At 42.5% G+C, this 21,418-nt stretch overlaps 1 protein-coding gene across 3 annotated transcripts in view; it reads right to left on the bottom strand.

Annotated features, from left to right (window-relative positions):
• VWDE (von Willebrand factor D and EGF domains) overlaps window positions 1–21,418 on the bottom strand; it is a 76,592-nt gene that overhangs the window by 40,088 nt on the left and 15,086 nt on the right. For all 3 annotated transcript variants that reach the window (XM_038390566.2, XM_043509240.1, XM_043509239.1), the window contains exons 3-7: window positions 13,722–13,953; window positions 5,413–5,469; window positions 3,777–4,036; window positions 2,633–2,722; window positions 588–732 (exon numbers count right to left, since the gene is read on the bottom strand). In XM_038390566.2, coding sequence (XP_038246494.1) covers window positions 588–732; window positions 2,633–2,722; window positions 3,777–4,036; window positions 5,413–5,469; window positions 13,722–13,953 — 784 coding nt within the window. The remainder of the gene's footprint in view (window positions 1–587; window positions 733–2,632; window positions 2,723–3,776; window positions 4,037–5,412; window positions 5,470–13,721; window positions 13,954–21,418) is intronic.

The raw sequence follows: 21,418 nt of genomic DNA, 5'->3' as shown, positions 1-21,418 counted from the left end.
GTAATGCTAAAGCTACCTAGATCTCCATGCACAGATAAGCTATTGGTCTTGGATTCTACATCTAAAACCATATACACAAAACCACAGGTCCAGTCCTACAGTCTTTCCCCAAGCAAAACTTTCATGGAAGTCAACAGGAGTTCTGCTTGACTGCGGAAAAAGTATAATAATGGCTAAGAGTAAAGTCTGCAAGACTAAGTGCTATAATAATCAATAATCAATGAGTCATGGAGAGAATCCTTCATTCTGAATTTTCTTTGGTTGCACTGGCTGATGTGATAAAATTAGCAATGTGCAAACACAGGGTCCAGTCCTGTTCCCATTGAAGTCAATGGCAGGGGCCTATGGACGGCCCGTAGGAGTCAATTGAAAGCCTTCTATTAACTGCAGTGGGTGCTGGATCAGGCCTTTGATTCCCAAGACCTTGAATGGCAGCAGATTTGACCTACGACTTTTTTGTGCTAATATATACTATTTAACATATCATATAATTTACAACCACACCAAAAACATCTGAAATCTAAAGGGAAGGTTTAGAAGTACATATTCAAAGTGGGAAACATAATAAAAATTAGGACAATACTTACCTTGATCAATAGTATTTAATTTTAATGAGATTTTGCAGTCATTTTCAAGTTGGCTAAATTTGGGACAAGAAATAGGAATTCTACTTTCTATGATCAGTCTGTATTCTTTCCCATCTTCTGATATATTGAGTGACTCAGGATGCAGCTGGTATATAAAAAAGCACGCTAAGAATGCAAATATTTACTTGAGATTATCTTACTGTGTGAACTACAGTAATAACACAAAATTGCATTTTCTGTATAACTTTTGAAAAGTTAAAATACAATTTTTACAGCTGTATAAAACAAATATGTTGCCTATAAAGTTGCCTCCTAGTGAAAGCAAAATACTGAAGAAAACAAAACATAGTATTTCTCTTAGAACCTGTCTCTTTAAACTAGCAATATAGATCCTTGTATACAGGGATGAAAGTAATTTAAAGGACTTACCGGTACTCGGGAGTCCTAAGCAGGGGGTGGGGCCTCAAGTGGAAGAGGCGGGGCCTTTAAATATCTAGGACCTTTAAATCACCCCTGGAGCTACCAGCTGCAGAGGCAGCTGGGAGCCCAGGAGCGATATGAAGGATCCCAGACTCTAGCCACCACTACCGCAGCGGAACTCCAGGCCCTTTAAATCACTGTGAGAGCCATGCTGCTGCTATCCCAGGGCTCCAGCAGCAGGGCTCAGGTGGCGCTTTAAAGGACCCAGGGGCTCCGGCCACTGTGGGAGCCCCAGGGCTTCAGGAGGATGCTTTAAAGGGCTCAGGGCTCCCCTCAGCGGCCGGAGCCCCTGGCTCTTTAAATCACTGCCAGGGCCCTGCTGCCACTACCCTGAGGCTCCAGCAGCGGGGCTCGGGGGGAGCTTTAAAGGGCCTGCGGCTCCCCACAACGGCCAGAGCCCTATGCTCTTTAAATCACCGCCGGAGCCCTGGCACCGCTACCCTGGGGCTCCAGCAGCGGGGCTTGGGGGGTGCTTTAAAGGGCCCGGGGCTCCCCGCAGTGGCTGGAGCCCCAGGCCCTTTAAAGCATGACCGGAGCCCTGCTGCCGCTACCCCGGGGTTCCGGCAGTGGGGCTCAGGGTGGGGGTGGGAGAAGGGGCTTTAAAGGGCCCGGGGCTTCCTGCAGTGGCCGGAGCCCGCGGGCCCTTTAAAGCGTCCCCCGAGCCCCGCTGCTGGAGCCCCAGGGTAGCGGAGGCAGGTCTTCGGCCATGCTTTAAAAGGCCTGGGGCTCCTCCCGCTACGGGGAGCCCAGGGCCCTTTAAAGCGCCAGCCTGGGGAAGCCGGTCTGGTCTGGTACGGTGTATTGGCTCTTGCCGGTATGCCGTACCGGACCATACTGGCTTACTTTCACCTCTGCTTGTATAGTACACATAAGAGAATATGGTTAGGGCTAATTTACAAAGAACCCTTAAATTGAGCTATCAATATAGGATCCAATTGTGCATGCAAAAATTGTGTGGAAAAGAAAATATGTTCACACTGCAGAACTTAGTAGAACATGGGTCCTGATCCTGCCGAGATTTATGCATGTGCTTAACTTTATACACTGTGAGTAATCCCATTCACAGTGCATAAAGTTAAGCATGTATATAAGTCTGTGCAGAATTGCGGCCTTGTTTCCTAGCCAGTGGAACAGTCCCTAGGGGGCCATTCTAGCTGGCATCAGTGACTGCAGAGGCATAAAAGTAGCTTAGGAGGCAACGTTGCCTCCCCCACCTCCCATGGAACTTGAGCTCAGCACAGTTGAAGTTTGTTCCTTATTAGTTCACTATCAATCCATTCGGAGTGTCCAGTGGTCATACATTTTCTTGTTGCTTACTTGGTCCCACCTTCTCTTCATTTAGCATCTTTAGCAAGAGTGATTAGAATGAAAAAGCACAAAAGAAATAACAGCATTTGAAGTTGAGTTCTTTCATCATCTACGGATGCCAGAGTTTTTAATAGGCAAATAACAATCTTTTAGAATACTTGCAATATTGCTACAACTGTAATGAACAACAATAATTAGAAAAGCTTTTGTTTTTCTAGAGAGCAAGAGAGCAAAATATTGTTTCCTTTCCAAAGTACCTTAATGCCAGCAAAAAATTCACTGCTCTCAACAGGTGGGCTTTGTATATCTGGTTTTTCCAAGAAAAAAGAAGAACTGCTACAGAAGACCTGCGAACAAAGGTAAAACAGGAGTAACAGAACAACAGTTTTTTAAATGGCCATGTGGCCTATGTAGGATTGGCAATTTACCGTGACTACTAAGCAACTGGCCTTCTGATTAGCTACTAATGCAATGTCACTACCAAACAGCCCAGGTAAAATGGTAGGGAAATGTTTTTACATCTTTTATTTTTTAGAGCGGGTTGCTGGAACAATTTATATAGTGGGGATGCTGAAAGCCATTGAACCAAATTGTATACCCTGTGTATGATGGAAACCACTTCAAGCCAGCAGCACCCCCAGCACCCATGGAATGGGAGGGTGAGGAGAGAGCATTAACCCTAATTTTAACATTGATGGATAGAAAGCATCTTGTTTTTCAGAAATTAACCCCTCTGTTCTTACAAAAAGTACTAGGGGTTCTGAGGGCTTTATCATGCTCCCACTGAAGTAACAGCATAACTTTAATTGGTTTTAATGATGCATGACCAAGCCCTTAATCTTCGTGAGTGGTGAAGTGTTTCACTTTACATCTAATCTAAAAAAGACAGATCCTCCAGCAACACACTGGCCTGACCACCATATTAGACCAGTGGTTTGTTACTAATTCAGGAGAAGTGCCTCGTGCTGAATCATGAGTACCACTTGCTGCAGCAGCTAGACGTTATAGGCTCTTACCTACATACCAATCCATCCCAAACTCACTTTATTTACAGGATTTTACAAACTCACAGTAGAAGGTAGCAAAGATGCAAGTTCAAGCTAACAGGGGAACAATGCACACTGTACATAGATTGACAGCCCCAAGACTATGATGGCCATAATCACTACTCCTGTACCCATGAGGTTTCTGCCACTCAGATTGGCATCACTGATTATAAACAACAACTGAAGGCACAGGACTGCTGCCAAGAAAATCTGAATAGAAAGACGTTGGTACCCTGTCTTAAACTTTACTGTTGGTATCTACTGAGCATATATGAAATGATAGGTTGGTAGATAAAATGGCCATTGAGGACAATAATATATTTACAAATATACAAAAAGATTCTATTAAACATACCCTGTCTCCGAGTCTGAGGTTTATGCCATCCAGTTCTAACAGTGAGAATGCCTGAACTGTTGTCTCTCGTCTCAGTTCTTCTTTGAAGTCTTCAGAAGCAAGCCTGGACCAAGTTACAGTAAATCCCACTGAACTATTTGCAAGAGGAACATCAAAAGTACACCTTAAGTAAACACTGGCTTCAACCAACTCTGCCACAACTTCCAGTGAAGTAGGAGGTGGTGGTGATGGGGATGGAGATGATGAAGGAGACAGTCTACCTATCACAAAACATAAAATGTACAAACAAAAACAAAACAAAAAATAATTTGTGAATTTCATTCTGAGGAGAATCAATATTGATTTATGTTGACTGAACTCACATTGAGAAAGTTTAAATATCAGTTATAAAAGTAAGAATGTTTACTCTTTCCATATATAGACTTCTTTTGCGATTGCATTTTTCAAAGTCAGTGAAATAAAGAAAACTGGTGAGAATCACAATGAGAAAAAATATTTTCTTTTTGCTAGTTATTAAAATAAGAAAAGTCCTTTTTCAGATATTGATTATTCATAGACTACAGGGAAGGGTGAAAGAATTAAAGAAGACTTGATGTTTTCTTTATTAGAACATTTGGATAGTAAACCTACCACAGCTTCTTCAAGAGAGGGAAGGGGAGGAAGGTAAAATGGAGTGAAATAAAAGGCAACAACAAAATCTTGCCAGAGAGCCAAAAGTAACAAAGCAATTTAACTGGCTGAGAGGAACAACTACTTAGCCTGTAAACAAAACTAGGAATGGTCTAAGCGTAGTGGGACATTTGCAGGCAGCAGAGTTTGCCAGAAAGTGGTGCTGTTGAGAGCCCGCATTTAGGTATGAAAGAAATCTGCAAATCAAAGTAACTTGTAAATCAACATTATTAACCATGATTATTACTTATTTAGTACTTGTGTATGGAGTCATAATGTGAATCACATTTTAAATAGCAATTACAATCTAAGGCCCTGCAACAGATCACATGGAGAGATCTTAGGGCACCAAGGATTTCCACTGGAAACATTGCCAGATGCACATGTGCAACTCCAGATTAATAAAAAACATAAATATAATAGATTATGACTAAACAGAAATATTTACTGAGGGTACATCTACATTGGAACTCCCTCCACCCCCGCAAAGCAATGGAAAATCCTAAATATGTTGACAGTATTCCTTTCATGAATAGACATTGAGATGTGTATTTGGTATAAGTGCCTGAAAAAGCACTAAAAGTTCAATTTTTATTATAAAAACTATTAAACCTGAAAAGTAAGTTTAATATTTTAAAGTTCCTTTCAGAATGTCTCAGACCCTTGGCTCCAACCCAAGGGGGAACTCCTACACTGCTATTTTTAGACTTATAGCAAGAGCTCTGCGAGCCCAAGTCAGTTGACCAGGGCTCTGAGGCTCACCTCCATAGTTGTTTTGCAGCGCAGACGTACCCTGAGACACAAGCTGTTTCTTATCTGATTACTAACGCTGCTGTTTTAATTTCTTCTAGGCGAAAGTACAAGATATATTTTTTACATTTGTTGTTGGTAAATGAAGTAACAAAATCTTGGAATTATTAGGTCCTGGCTATAAAGAAAATCTTGAAAGTCAAGACAAAATACTTACTATTACAGACACCCTGAGTTTTCACTTCCCCAGGTTCACATGTTTGTGGTTTTGCTTCTGAAAAAACAATAAAGAAGTTCCTTAAGTAGTATATCTATAAATAGATTATACACCAGCTCTCTTAAAATATTGCTCCATGTTAAGTAATGATAAATATAATTAAAACACTAATTAAAGGCTAATTCTGGTATCTGCAAATAGATCAATCCTCACAATCAGGATTACATAGGACAGTGATAGGAGTCCGTACAAAACCTTAAGATGGATATATCAAACAAACAGGTTGTGTCAAGGGGCGGGGCATGGAGCACCGACACTGCCCTCCCACACTGGCTAATAGAGAGACTGTTTTTCAGCGTGTTCCCCTGGATTTTGGCTAGTGACTAACCACGCTCCTGAATAGGGATGCTTTTCTGAATAAGAGCCTAAATGCTTTATGGATTAATTCAGACCTGTGACTTAGCTGAATTCCATGTAAATTAATTTTGAAAAATGATCTCTCCTACAGTGGTCTAAGAGATATAGCATTTGTGCAATTGCCATTATGCAATTTGTGCAATATGCAGCAAGAAAATCTCTCCTGACTCTTAACAAGTACAACAGCAGTGCTGCCTTGATTAAACATAAAAATACTTGGACATTTGGAAACATTTTAAAAAGCAGCTAGACAATCATAAGGTAAAAGAGAAAGACTGAGATCCAACCACACTGAAACACTCATGAGTTAGCAAGAATGGGAGTAGATTATGCTATTCCATAATCCAATGATAGAAAGTTTGTATTTGTTTCTCATCTCATACTGGCAATCACTTTTTGAAAACTGGCATTTTGCAGCTGTCAAATGCTAAAGAGGAAACAGCAAACAAGGCAGCAAGAAAAGCACAAAAGTAAAAAGGACTTTGCTTGTATGCTTTCAGTTATTAGGAAGAGACAGGTAAAAGTAATGGGTGATTCGATCATTAGAAACATAGATAGCTGGGTTTGCGATGACCAGGAGAACCGCATGGTGACTTGCCTACCTGGTGTGAAGGTTGCGGATCTCTCGAGACATCTAGATAGACTTATGTGTAGTGCTGGGGAGGAGCCGGTGGTCGTGGTAAATATAGGTATCAATGACATAGGGGGAGGGATAGGAGAGAGGTCCTGGAAGCCAAAGTTAGGCTGCTAGGTAAGAGATTGAAGTCCAGGACCTCCATGGTAGCATTCTCTGAAATGCTTCCAGTTCCACACACAGGGCCAGTTAAACAGGCAGAACTGCAGGGTCTCAATGCGTGGATGAGATGATGGTGTAGGGAGGAGGAGTTTATATTTATTAGGAACTGGGGAAACTTTTGGGAAAGGGAGAGCTTATACAGGAAGGATGGGCTCCATCTGAACCAAAATGGAACCAGATTGCTGGCACTTAAAATTAAAAAGGTCGTAGAGCAGTTTTTAAACTAAGGGCTGGAAGAAAGCTGACAGGTGTGGAGGAGCATGTGGTATGGACAGACATCCTCTAGGGGAGGATCTACTGATGGAGATTGTCTATGTCCTAGTAAGGAGGAGAGTATAGAAGATGATAAAATACAGGTAGGATCTAATAAGAAACAGTCAAATGAAAAAAAGTCTCATTCAATTATATCATGTAATGGGAAACAGCTAAAAGTGACACGTTTTTAAAGTGCTTATATACCAATGCTAGAAGTCTAAATAATAAGATGGTGCCTAGTATTAAATGAGGACATTGATATAGTAGGCATCACAGAAACTTGATCAAATGAGTATAATCAATGGGACACAGTAATACTAGAGTACAAAATATATTGGAAGGACAGAACAGGTTGTGCTGGTGGGGGTGTGGCACTACATGTGAAAGGAAGTGTAGAATGAAATGAAGTAAAAATCTTAAATGAACCAAATCGTACCATAGAATCTTTATGGATAGTAATTCTATGCTTGAATAATAAGAATATAGCACAAGGGATATATTATTGACCACCTGACCAGAATAGTGACAGTGACTGTGAAATGCTCAGGGAGATAAGAGAGGCTATTAAAATAAAAAACTCAATAATAATGGGGGATTTCAACTATCCCCATATTGACTGGGTACATATCACCTCAGGAAGGGATGCAGAGATAAAGTTTCTTGATATCTTAAATGACTGCTTCTTCATAGAATCATAGAATATCAGGGTTGGAAGGGACCCCAGAAGGTCATCTAGTCCAACCCCCTGCTCAAAGCAGGACCAAGTCCCAGTTAAATCATCCCAGCCAGGGCTTTGTCAAGCCTGACCTTAAAAACCTCTAAGGAAGGAGATTCTACCACCTCCCTAGGTAACGCATTCCAGTGTTTCACCACCCTCTTAGTGAAAAAGTTTTTCCTAATATCCAATCTAAACCTCCCCCATTGCAACTTGAGACCATTACTCCTCGTTCTGTCATCTGCTACCATTGAGAACAGTCTAGAGCCATCCTCTTTGAAACCCCCTTTCAGGTAGTTGAAAGCAGCTATCAAATCCCCCCTCATTCTTCTCTTCTGCAGACTAAACAATCCCAGCTCCCTCAGCCTCTCCTCATAAGTCATGTGCTCTAGACCCCTAATCATTTTTGTTGCCCTTCGTTGTACTCTTTCCAATTTATCCACATCCTTCCTGTAGTGTGGGGCCCAAAACTGGACACAGTACTCCAGATGAGGCCTCACCAGTGTCGAATAGAGGGGAACGATCACGTCCCTCGATCTGCTCGCTATGCCCCTACTTATACAACCCAAAATGCCATTGGCCTTCTTGGCAACAAGGGCACACTGCTGACTCATATCCAGCTTCTCGTCCACTGTCACCCCTAGGTCCTTTTCCGCAGAACTGCTGCCGAGCCATTCGGTCCCTAGTCTGTAGCGGTGCATTGGATTCTTCCATCCTAAGTGCAGGACCCTTGGATCTTGGATCTTGGAGCAGCTAGTCCTGGAACCCACAAGAGGAGAGGGAATTCTTGATTTAGTCCTAAGTGGAGCACAGGATCAGGTCCAAGAGGTGAATATAGGTGGACCACTTGGTAATAGTGACCATAATATAATTATATTTAACATCCCTGTGGTGGGGAAAACGCCACTGCGGCCTAACACTGTAGCATTCAATTTCAGAAAGGGGACTACACAAAAATGAGGAAGTTAGTTAAACAGAAATTAAAAGGCACAACGCCAAAAGTGAAATCCCTGAAAGCTGCATGGAAGCTTTTTAAAGACATCATAATAGAGATTCAAATTAAATGTATACCCCAACTTAAAAAAACATAGTAAAAGAACCAAAAAAAGAGCCACCATGGCTAAAAAACAAAGTAAAAGAAACAGTGAGAGGCAAAAAGGCATCCTTTAAAAAGTGGGAGTAAAATCCCAGTGAGGAAAATAGAAAGGAGCATAAATTCTGGCAAATGAAATATAAAAATATAATTAGGAAGGGCAAAAAAGAATTTGAAGAACAGCTAGCCAAACACTCAAAAAGTAATACCAAAAAATGTTTAAATACATCAGAAGCAGGAAGCTTGCTAAACAACCAGTGGGGCCGATGGACGATAGACTTGCTAAAGGAGCATTCAAGGATGACAAGGCCATTGCAGAGAATCTAAATGAATTCTTTGCATCGGTCTTCACGGTTGAGGATGGGAGGGAGGTTCCCAAACCTGAGCCATTCTTTTTAGGTGACAAATCTGAGGAACTGTCCCAGATTGAGGTGTCATTAGAGGAGGTTTTGGAACAAACTGATAAAACTAAATAGTATAAGTCACCAGGAACAGATGTTCTGAAGGAACTCAAATGTGAACTTGAAGGACTACTAACTCAGCTTAAATCAACTTCTGTACCAAATGATTGGAGGATAACCACAGACCAGTAAGCCTGACTTCAGTCCCGGGCAAACTGATTGAAACTATAGTAAAGAACAAAATTGTCAGACACACAGATGAACATAATTTGTTGGAGAACAGTCGACATGGCTTTTGCAAAGGAAAATCATGCCTCACCAATCTACTACAATTCTTTGAGGGGGGTCAATGAGCATGTGGCCAAGGGGGATCCAGTGGATATGATGTATTAGATTTTCAGAAAGCCTTTGACAAGGTCCCTCACCAAAGGCTATTAAACAAAGTAAGCAGTCATGAAATAAAAGGGAAGGTCCTCTCATGGACTGGTAACTGGTTAAAAGATAGGAAACAAAGGGTAGGAATAAATGGCCAGTTTTCAGAATGAGAGAGGTAAATAGTTGTGTCCCCCAGGGGTCTGTACTGGGTCCAGTCCTATTTAATATATTCATAAATGATCTGGGAAAAGGGGTAAACAGTGAGGTGGTAAAATTTGCCGATGATACAAAACTACTCAAGATAGTTAAGTCCCAGGCAGACTGTGAATAGTTACAAAAGGATCTCTCAAAACTGAGAGACTGGGCAACAAAATGGCAGATGAAATTCAATGTTGATAAATGCAAAGTAATGCAGATTGGAAAACATAATCCCAACAATACATATAAAATGATGGGGTCTAAATTAGCTGTTACCACTCAAGAAAGAGCTCTTGGAGTCATTGTGGATAGATCTCTGAAAACATCCACTCAATGTGCAGCAGCAGCCAAAAAAGCAAACAGAATGCTGGGAATAATTAAGAAAGGGGTAGATAATAGGACAGAAAATATCATGTTGCCTCTATCTAAATCCATGGTATGCCCACATCTTGAATATTGTGTGCAGATATGATCACCCCATCTCAAAAAAGATATATTGGAATTGGAAAAGGTTCAGAAAAGGGCAACAAAAATTATTAGGGGTATGGAACGGCTTCCGTATGAGGAGAGATTAATAAGAGTGGGACTTTTCAGCTTGGAAAAGAGACAGCTAAGGGGATATATGATTGAGGTCTATAAAATCATGACTGGTGTAGAGAAAGTAGATAAGGAAGTGTTGTTTACAACTTTTCATAACACAAGAACTAGGAGTCACCAAATGAAATTAATAGACAGCAGGTTTAAAACAAATAAAGGAAGTATTTCTTCACACAATGCACAGTCAACCTGTGGAACTCCTTGCCAGAGGATGTTGTGAAGGCTAAGACCATAACAGGGTTCAAAAAAGAACTAGATAAATTCATAGAGGATAGGTCCATCAATGGCTATGAGCCAGGATGGGCAAGAATGGTGTTCCTAGCCTCTGTTTGCCAGAAGCTGTGAATTAGTGACAGGGGATGGATCACTTGATGATTACCTGTTCTGTTCATTCCCTCTGGGGCACCTGGCATTGGCCATTGTCGGAAAACAGGATACTGGGCTAGATGGACGTTTGGTCTGACCCAGTATGACCGTTCTTATGTTCTTATGAAAATATGACAAAATTCAGTCCATGTCTACACAAGAGAGCAAGTGGCATAAGCGTACTGATGCAGCTGCACCGCTGTAAGATCTCCCATTTAGCCGCTCTATGCTGATGGGAGAGAGTAATTAAACCACCCCCAACATAAGCAGCAGTAGTTATGTCAGTGGGAAACGCACTTCCACTGACATAGCACTGTCCACACTGGCTCTTCTGTCGGTGTAACTTACATCACTCAGGGATGTTTTTTCACACCTCTGTGCAGCATAATTTATATGACAAAAGTGCTAGTGTAGACATAGCCCCAGTAAAGCTGCAGAAAGAAGTCCTTGGCTTCAAAACGTGCTTCAGGCTCAGAGCACCCATACCCTTTGCCAGGTACTGCTGTTACTCTCCTATATCAGTTTTAATAGTGGGAGTTTGGGGCCCATGAAATCCACTGACCAGATCTCTAACTGGTGTCTCTCACACTCTTTCCCCTTTTTTTAGTAGAAGAAACTTTTCTGTTAGCAGAGTCATCAGATGTAAATGGAACTTTTCTAATCTATTAAGTGATGTCATGAGGTACACTCTCTACTAGGGTGCCTTCTCCTGACGGCTTGGAAATTAGCTCCTTCCAGATCCAACCTCACCTTCCGTTGTTTGCCAGCAGCACCTCTCTCCCTCTCTCTGACTCGGGTGCTCCCTCTTCATAGCTTGCCCCTCCAACAAAGTCACTATGTATTTTCCCCCATCAAGGGAATCAAAGTCCCAAAGGACAAACCATCCCAGGCAGTCTCCAAATCCACTGCCCTCAGTGGCTGGCAGGGGAACCCAGACCAGTCCTCTACTCCTGGTTCCAGCTTAGGGACCTGCTAATCAGCAGCCAATGTCTGCAAGATCTCACCTTGCTGCCATTTCGCTAAGCCTTTTCCTACTCTGCCTTTCTCAAGCTTCTGCTTCATCACACTTCTGGGTAACCCTTTCTTCATGGCCTGGATGCCCAAGGTTCCTATTCTCCCCCTAGGTTTCCTTCCTTCCCTCACCTATGTCCAGAGAATGACTATAGGCTCCCTCACTGCAGCCCTTTTCTGATGCCATCTTCTTGGCTTTATACTAGGCTCATCTGTTTCTTCTCTGCTGGGCTCCATCAGCAATCCAGGGTTACTTAGGCCATCTAATTTCCCTCAGTTGTGACCTATACACTTAACTGGCCCCTTCTCAGCCGCATTAACCCTTCCTAGGCAAGTGTGGTGTGAATACAGCATCACAAGTTGTTTATAAAATAATGTGATTTAGTGCATTAGCATATCGGTATTAATTAAAATAATATATAAGGCAGCGGTTCTCAGCCTGCGACCCGCATACGGCCCAATTAACAGACAGCTGCAGCCCAGCTGTGTGCAAAAAAAAAATTTTAAAATTTGCCACTCTGGTCCGGCAGGGGCGGGGCTGGCTGAGGGGGAGACAGCGTCTTGCAGCCTGCACCAGTGCTTCTGCCAGCAGGGGGCTGGTGAGTGCCGCAGTGGGGCAGAGGGCTGGAGAGTGGGTCTGTGGGTAAGTTTGTGTGTGTGCGGGCTCTGGGAACTAGGGGTTTGCCCCAGGTTTTAGGTGGGGCTCTGCTCCTGGCCCCACTTGTCGTGTGCTGGCTGCCGGCCCCGCTAGGCACTCTGCTCCTGGCTCGGTGCTGGGGATCCCAGCTGCTACTCAGCCTTGCACAGAGGGGTCCAGTTCCGGCTCCTGCCCGGCCCCACACAGCAGGACAGCCTTGCACAGAGGGGTCCAGTTCCGGCTGCCTGGCCTGTACCAAGAGCTCTACTCCTGACCCTGCTCTGGACAGGGCTCTGGGCAAAGGGGACTGTGGGTGGTCTTTAGGGTGGGGGGGCTATGGTTCTCAATCTGCGGCTCACAATTAACAGGTTGAGAACCACTGCTATAAGGTAAAATATCCGTACATTTCCATACATGATAGAGTAGACTACTCTGATTTGCTACTAATGCAGTATATTAGCACAAATTCTTAAATTCTAAGAGTTTGATATGGTGAGATTTTTCCCGTTATCCAAAATCACTCGAATCAGAATTTTTGTGAAGATGACATTAAAGTCCAAATTTTCAAAATGGCCTTAACCCAGCCTTTAAATTTGCATCTGCAAAAAGACTGTATAAAATTGATATTACAAATATAGGCCCCAATTTAAGCACATGCTTAAGTGCTCTCCTGAATCAGGACCAGGGGCAGCTCTACCAATTTTGCCACCCCAAGCAGCTGCTGCTGAATTGCTGCCGCCGCAACAGCAGCAGAGCTGCTGCCGAATTGCCACCGCGGGACACGAACTGCTTCCCCATTCTGAATGCCACCCCAAGCACCTGCTGATCAGAACCCGCTAGCCCACATGATGGGGTGCTGTACTGGGATAGGGATCTGTGCTAGAAAATCTAATTGCAGAATAAGGATCCTAGCAGACACTTGATAATTTGGGACTAGTTGCAATTCCCTTGGGAACACCAGCTGGTCTTTTACAGGCACTCTGCAAAGATATTTTTCCAGTTCTTTTACACCCCATTTATACAAATACATTTGTTATTTATTGGTGTTTCCAACTTTAATTTTTTTTTAATAAAATGTGCATACTCTTCAGAAAGAAAAGTGTAGTTATAGCAAGACAAAAGGTATTTTACTAGTGGATCAAACCACTAATAACTGATATATGCAAAGTTGAATTTCTTGTATTTTTAAATACCCAATAACTCAACAAAATATACTCATACATATAATTTTATCTCACCACGATATCTCAACAAATTATTGATCTACACTATTAATATTACAAGTAAAGGCTATGGGAAAATTTTTAAATGCATGTTTTCACTCAATATGATGCCAAATCAAGCAAGGAACAACACATTAAAATAATGAATGCTATATCAAAAAAATGAGTAAGAGATATTTACTAACACACACAGATTTTGTAGAATGATAGGATGTGCTTCCTCACCTTCTGCACAATACCCCATACATCCTTGGGTGGGCTGTAGCAAATAAACAAAGAATTCTCCACAGTTCCTCACACTGACAGGGATTCGGAAAAGGCAGCAGTCTTTTGTAGTGCTGAAGAAAAACTGCCACGTTGCACAAGCTGTTAATTGTTTGATCTCACCAGGTAGAGGCATGGATTCTGACTCCATCAGAGATAACCAGACAGGGGCTTGCGTTCCACAGTGATTCATCTTTAGCACGAAAGAAAAGCAGTTTAAAATAGTTAATACAGTACCAAGCTGCTCTAGTGTTTAATGCAAGGTTCACATGCTTTTAAATATTTTACTGCACCAGCTTTTAGTAAATGGGGAATTCATCTCCATGTGGAAAATGTGTGGTGTTTTTTCATAGTTGAATGCAAATACACAATATTCACAAATATTGGGCAGGTCACTTAATCACTCCGTTCCTCAGTTCCCCATCTTTAAAATGGGGGTAATAGTGCTTCCCTACCTCACAGCAGTATTGTTAGGACAAATTCATTACTGTTAAGAGACACTCTTATATTACGGCCATAGAGAAGCCTATATATATATATATACACACACATATATATATACATACATATATACATACATATATATATACATACATATATACATACATATATATATACATACATATATACATACATATATATATATATATATATATATATATATATATATATATATATATATATATATATACACACACACACATATACATATACACACACATTTTAAGCCCTGCTGTACTTTATCTAACTAATGATTCTACTGGGCATAAATTGCTTTTCTCACCTGTGGGTCCGCACTGATTTCACTCTTGTCAGTCCTCCTGCTTAATATATATGTAAGGCTGTTAGGGCAGATTGTGAGATGGTGTGGGCTGCCATACCACACACATGAAGAAGAACCCCTGTGCTCTACATCTGCTCATCAAAAGCAGATGACATAATTCCTGTGATGTGCAAATGTTTGAGTGATATAGGGACCCATATGCAAGGGGTTGGTTCAGGCTAAAACTGGCTATCAAACAGAGGAACTAGTTGAATGAAGAAAGAATTTTGAAGAATTTTTTTGAAGAATTTTTAAGGTCAACTCTGCCATTGACCTATTGTGATAGCTGGGCATACCAATTTATCCTAATTGTGAGTTCAACTGCAAAAAGTTAGTACGATATTGTAATAACCTAGAACAACAAATACTGATGGGAAAAGATGCAAAAGCAAGACAGAAAGACCTACTGATATAACTCAGGGACTGTGTTAACATCATGTTAATATCATGCTTGGTAAACAAGAGAAGTGGGGAACCAGAAATCAGTGAACCAAAACTGGTGTGGCTGAAACTAGGCCTAACTGGACAAAATAAGGAGTAGATGGGCTATTCCACCCACCAGTCCCTTTTGGGTTCCTTAAAGAAAGAGACTTTGAGAGAAAAACTGGCAACTGGAAAGAGCTTCACCAGCCCCACTTTCTTCACCTTAATCCTGAGTAATGCCTGACAAGACCAGGCCAGAGAGAGGGAGCCAAAGGAAATCTCCAACTTCACTGGCTCCAGATAAACTCCAACCACCACCAGAGATGCGAGACTTTGTCCCTCCCCTCACCCCCATGTGTCCTTTTCCTTCCCTACCTTATTTTGTCTCTTTCCCCTCTCTCTCCTTTTTCCTTCTGTGTTACAAGAGTCTGGCTTAGCTGGGCAAGATTGCATATTCTGCACCACTGCCACAAGTCTGTGACCAAGAAGGCAGCTAAAAGCAGTGCTCTACACAGCCTGATATTGGTACAAGTTTGCCAGATCTCGGAGTGGCTGATATGACCATGTACTGTGCCCGTGTTTTTTTCAACAGTGAGGTTACAAGTGAGAGTCAACATCAGAGACAGAAGCTACATTTTCTATCTTTACAGTTCTTTTCTCTCCCCCTTTTGAGTCTGTTTGTTTTGTTTTGTCATCTTCAGAAATGGGATTGTTAAAAAGATCAACAACAACTCCAGCCCATCTCAACCAAACTTCTTCTCTTTTCCTCAAAAGGACAATTATTACCACCTTTGATACCATCTAAGTCTGTCAAACCAGGGAGGTTTCATTCTAAAAACTCTCTCCAGGTAAAGGGAAGGGGAACAATGTATATAGTTAAGAATAAAGTCTTATTTAATATTTTACATTTCACGTTCTTTAACTATTTTTCCTTTGGTTTTGTAACTTTAATAAAAGGTTAGAAGGAATGTGTTTGGCATGGTAATAAGCAGACGGAGGTCTCTGTAAGCCAAACGCCAAACCTTGTTTAATAGTATTTAGTGTTAGACAGTGACTGGGTTATGTTAACACCTTTAGCCCATATATTCCATCGAAATTAATACAACAGATCTTCTGTGTGATCTTGTGCAGGACACTTCACCTCTTTGTGCCTCTGGTTTTTCTTCCACCACTTTGCCTACCTTGTCTATTTATGTTGCAAGCTTGGTAGAGCAGTGATTATCTCTCATTATATGTTTGCACAGTACCTAGAATAATGAGCTCCAATCTCATTTGGGATCTTTAGATTCTAATGCCATACAAATAATAAAAATAGCAACAAAAAAATTAAAATGGATAAAAGCAGACAGACAGTATTTTTAAATAATTTGTGAAATACTGCTATCACATCTCACCACAGAATGGAATTTTTCTGGGAAAATTAGTAAATAAATAAATAAATAAATAAATAAATCACACATACAAACCAGTGTAGTTGAAGTGCAATTCACAGTTTAACAAAGATATTAGTCATGGGTATTGCCATGAGAAAAAATCTGGAAGTTATGGAGATGGTTCTAATCCACTGAAGCATGGGACTCCAAATCTTACCAATCACTTGAGAGCAGCGGTTCTCAAACTGTGGGTTGGGACCCCAAAGTGGGTCACGGTCCCGTTTTAATGGGGTCACTGGGGCTGGCATTAAACTTGCTGGGGTCTGGGTCTGAAGCCTGAGCCCCACCATCCAGGGCCGAAGCCCAAGGCCCACTGTCCGTGCTGAAGCCCAAGCACGAGCCCCACTACCCGGGGCTGAAGCTGAAGCCCATGGGCTTCAGCCCTGGGTGTCAGGACTCAGGTTACAAGCCTCCCATCTGGGGCTGAACCTCTGGGGCTTTGGCTTTGCTCCCCTCTCCCACCTGGGTTAGCAGGGCTCAGGCGGGCTCAGACTTTGGTCCCCCCCTTCTGGGGTCATGTAATTATTTTTGTTTTCTGAAGGAGATCGCAGTGCAATGAAGTTAGAGAACGCCTGCACTAGAACAAAAGAAACTGAAGCATGAGAGTAGCCTAAGCTCTTTGGGGCAGGGACCAACTTTCTGTTCTGTGTTGTACAGCACCTAGCACAAGAGGCCCTGGTCTATGATTAGGGCTCCTAGGCGCTATGCAATGCAAATAATAAAGGTAATGGTTCTGAGTTTACCAGACTAAGCACTCATGTTAAAAGGTCCCCTCTCTATATATGGTGTTCTATTGAAAGACATCTGAGAAGAAACACCTTGAGGACATAGGTATATTATTCTCTTTCTCCAGAACATTTATTTTATAATTAAAATGGAAAACCACCTTCCTGCTAAAGAGTTAGTGCAGTGGTGTTAAAACTAGCACTTGGAAAAAACTCACATGAAGATCATGGACCTGAAATTCTGAGGTTTGTATGACCTTTGGAGAAGTCTCAATCTGGTCTTCTCCAGCAGGATCTGGGATCACCTTTTACCTCAGATGACTTCCTGACAGAGTGAATTGTGATGGCCTACAAAGAATTTGTTCTTATACAGATTCACTAAGCCTACCACAGAAGATCATGATTGCAGAAGGAAGTTTTATCTCTTGAATCTAGGAGGTCATAAGCCCAACATTAACCTATCAAGTGAACAGAGTTCTGTGAGATGAGATTTTGTTTTAAAGAAAGTCTGGAACAGAGCATTTGGCAGAGTTCGAATCTCTGGCAAAGAATTCATGGTAGCTCTAATTAAAAAAGTTTTCTAATAGTCAGAGGGACTCAAAATGAAAGAAATTTTCTACACAAACTTTCATTTTTTTACTTGAGTTGTTTTATTTTGGCCCATGAGATTAGATATATATACACAGATGTGTTTTTGCCAGTAAGTGTAGAAAAAAACAGTTTATAAATGACATGTGCTGCTTAGGTAAAGAGCCAGGTTTTTTTTCAATCTATCAGTTATGCTCTGACACTCTCTATATTGGATTGTATATGTTTTTAAAATGTATTTTTTAAAAAGAATTAAATATTTGGCTTTAAATTTTCAAATTGACCTCTGCAAATATACAAAAAAATTGGGTGAATACCTGTTTGTTTGCACAACTATGGCAGTTAGATGTGCAATTATCCAGTCAACGTACTATCACAGGGATGGAGAGAGAGAATTTGGACCCAACTACATCTGTGCCTGGTTTACCCCACACATCATGGGAGTGACAGTCCATAAAGCATGTGACTGACAGCTAAGAGATAAACTACAGCCTGTGCTGTGCGTGTGTAGTGCCCATCTTTAAAAAAGGGAAGAAGGAGGATCCTGGGAACTACAGGCCGGTCAGCCTCACCTCAGTCCCTGGAAAAATCATGGAGCAGGTCCTCAAAGAATCAATCCTGAAGCACTTAGAGGAGAGGAAAGTGATCAGGAACAGTCAGCATGGATTCACCAAGGGAAGGTCATGCCTGACTAATCTAATCGCCTTTTATGATGAGATTACTGGTTCTGTGGATGAAGGGAAAGCAGTGGATGTATTGTTTCTTGACTTTAGCAAAGCTTTTGACACGGTCTCCCACAGCATTCTTGTCAGCAAGTTAAGGAAGTATGGGCTGGATGAATGCACTATAAGGTGGGTAGAAAGCTGGCTAGATTGTCGGGCTCAACGGGTAGTGATCAATGGCTCCATGTCTAGTTGGCAGCCGGTGTCAAGTGGAGTGCCCCAGGGGTCGGTCCTGGGGCCCGTTTTGTTCAATATCTTCATAAATGATCTGGAGGATGGTGTGGATTGCACTCTCAGCAAATTTGCGGATGATACTAAACTGGGAGGAGTGGTAGATACGCTGGAGGGGAGGGATAGGATACAGAAGGACCTAGACAAATTGGAAGATTGGGCCAAAAGAAATCTAATGAGGTTCAATAAGGATAAGTGCAGGGTCCTGCACTTAGGATGGAAGAATCCAATGCACCGCTACAGACTAGGGACCGAATGGCTCGGCAGCAGTTCTGCGGAAAAGGACCTAGGGGTGACAGTGGACGAGAAGCTGGATATGAGTCAGCAGTGTGCCCTTGTTGCCAAGAAGGCCAATGGCATTTTGGGATGTATAAGTAGGGGCATAGCGAGCAGATCGAGAGACGTGATCGTTCCCCTCTATTCGACACTGGTGAGGCCTCATCTGGAGTACTGTGTCCAGTTTTGGGCCCCACACTACAAGAAGGATGTGGATAAATTGGAAAGAGTACAGCGAAGGGCAACAAAAATGATTAGGGGTCTAGAGCACATGACTTATGAGGAGAGGCTGAGGGAGCTGGGATTGTTTAGTCTGCAGAAGAGAAGAATGAGGGGGGATTTGATAGCTGCTTTCAACTACCTGAAAGGGGGTTTCAAAGAGGATGGCTCTAGACTGTTCTCAATGGTAGCAGATGACAGAACGAGGAGTAATGGTCTCAAGTTGCAATGGGGGAGGTTTAGATTGGATATTAGGAAAAACTTTTTCACTAAGAGGGTGGTGAAACACTGGAATGCGTTACCTAGGGAGGTGGTAGAATCTCCTTCCTTAGAGGTTTTTAAGGTCAGGCTTGACAAAGCCCTGGCTAGGATGATTTAACTGGGACTTGGTCCTGCTTTGAGCAGGGGGTTGGACTAGATGACCTTCTGGGGTCCCTTCCAACCCTGATATTCTATGATTCTATGATTCTATGAAAGGGAGCTGGCAGGAGGCACTCCAGGAACTGAAGAAAGACCAGTGAGGGCTTCCTGTGGGAATCCAATTTGGAGTGCTAGGAGGAAAACTATGTGCTGGGGAGGCTCCTCCTTAACCAATGGGGATTTCCTACGGGGAACAGGTGCTGGAACTAGGTCTGCTCGGGCACCCCCTGGCTTAAAGTGGTTTCCATCATACATAGGGTTTACAAATTGGTTCAGTGGCTCTCAGCACCCCCACTATACAAATTGTTCCACCACCCCGCCATGGGGAGGAGGTGGGGAAGGAGCCTAGGTAAGTCTTGGCAGAAGGTGACAGAGAACAGGCTAAGAGCCTGGTTACAGAAGGATCCTAGGGAGGAGAAATTGTTGCATAGGTATCTTAATGCCAGACTGGGTAAGTGACCCTATTATACATACCAAAGGTTATTTTTTAGAAATAATTTATTATGGAGATGCTGGCTGTGGCTTCACAGTTAAGCTTGAGTTCCAGTTTGAACTTAGAGCAAGGATTCAACTGCTTTGTAACGTATGAAAAGTACAGTGCATCCTCCCCTAAACTTACAGTTGTAAAAACAGAATACATGTACAGAGAATTTACAAGTAATTGATTAGTTTATATTAAAACTAATCTTAAGATGTGTCCTTTAAGAAATTTAGCTTCTGTGTCTTTTCTTTGTTCTGAATAATCTTGTTAATGGAATAATGTAGAAACTTCAAACATTTTACATGGTTAAAATTAATTGGAATGTTGTGCACAAGTTATATTTCAAGAAATTAGGTTTCTGGGGTATGGCTACACAGCAGTTAAATACCCATGGCTGGCCTGGGTCAGCTGACTCAGGCTCGCAGGGTTCAGGCTGTGGGACTATAAAATTGCAGGGTAGACATTCAGGTTCAGATGGAGTCTGGGCTTTGGGGCTCTCCCCAGTCGTGGGGTCCCAGAACTCGGGCTCCAGCACAAGCCCAAATGTCTACACTGCAATTTTGCAGCCCCGCAGCCTGAGCCCCGTGAACCCAAGTCAGCTGACATGGGGCAGCTGTGGGTGTTTAATTGCTGTGTAGACATACCCTTAGTGACCATTGTTTATAATCACTATGACTACATGGGCTACAGACAGGGTAAGGTCAACAGCTTATAAAAGTCTTAAGTGGGGTCATTTTGATAGCAGAGGTAACAATCACCACTCCTCCTCCATAGCTAATTTGCAGGTAACAATTCTATTGGTTATAATGAGTTAATGATATAAGGAACACTGGACACATATGTCAAGAGTTCTCACTGGTAGATGACTTGGCTCATCTTTCATTGTTCTTTACAGATTCTGTCAGCGATTCTCAAACTCATTTCACTGCGGTTCCCTTCTGACAATAAAAATTACTACGTGATCCTTGGAAGGAGGAACAAAGCCTGAGCCCAACTGAGCCCCGCCACCCTGGGTGGGGGAAGCCAAACCCAAAGCCCGAGACACACCGCCCCGGGCGGGGGGGGCCAAAGTCGAAGCCCAAGGGCTTCAGCCCCGGGTGGCGGGCCTGTAACCTGAGCCCCACCATCCAGGGATGAAGCCCTTGGGCTTTGGCTTCTGTCCTGGGAGGTGGGGCTCGGGCTTTAGCTTCAGCCCCAGCCCCAGCCCATAGCAAGTCTAATGTCAGACTTGGTGACCCCATTAAAATGGGGTCCTGACCCACTTTGGGGTCCTGACCCACTGTTTTAAACCATAGTTGTATACTAGCTTGGGCATCA

Source organism: Dermochelys coriacea, chromosome 2 (genome assembly GCF_009764565.3).
Source record: "Dermochelys coriacea isolate rDerCor1 chromosome 2, rDerCor1.pri.v4, whole genome shotgun sequence".
Taxonomy (NCBI): domain Eukaryota; kingdom Metazoa; phylum Chordata; order Testudines; family Dermochelyidae; genus Dermochelys; species Dermochelys coriacea.
This window is presented reverse-complemented; position numbering and strand designations above follow the sequence as displayed.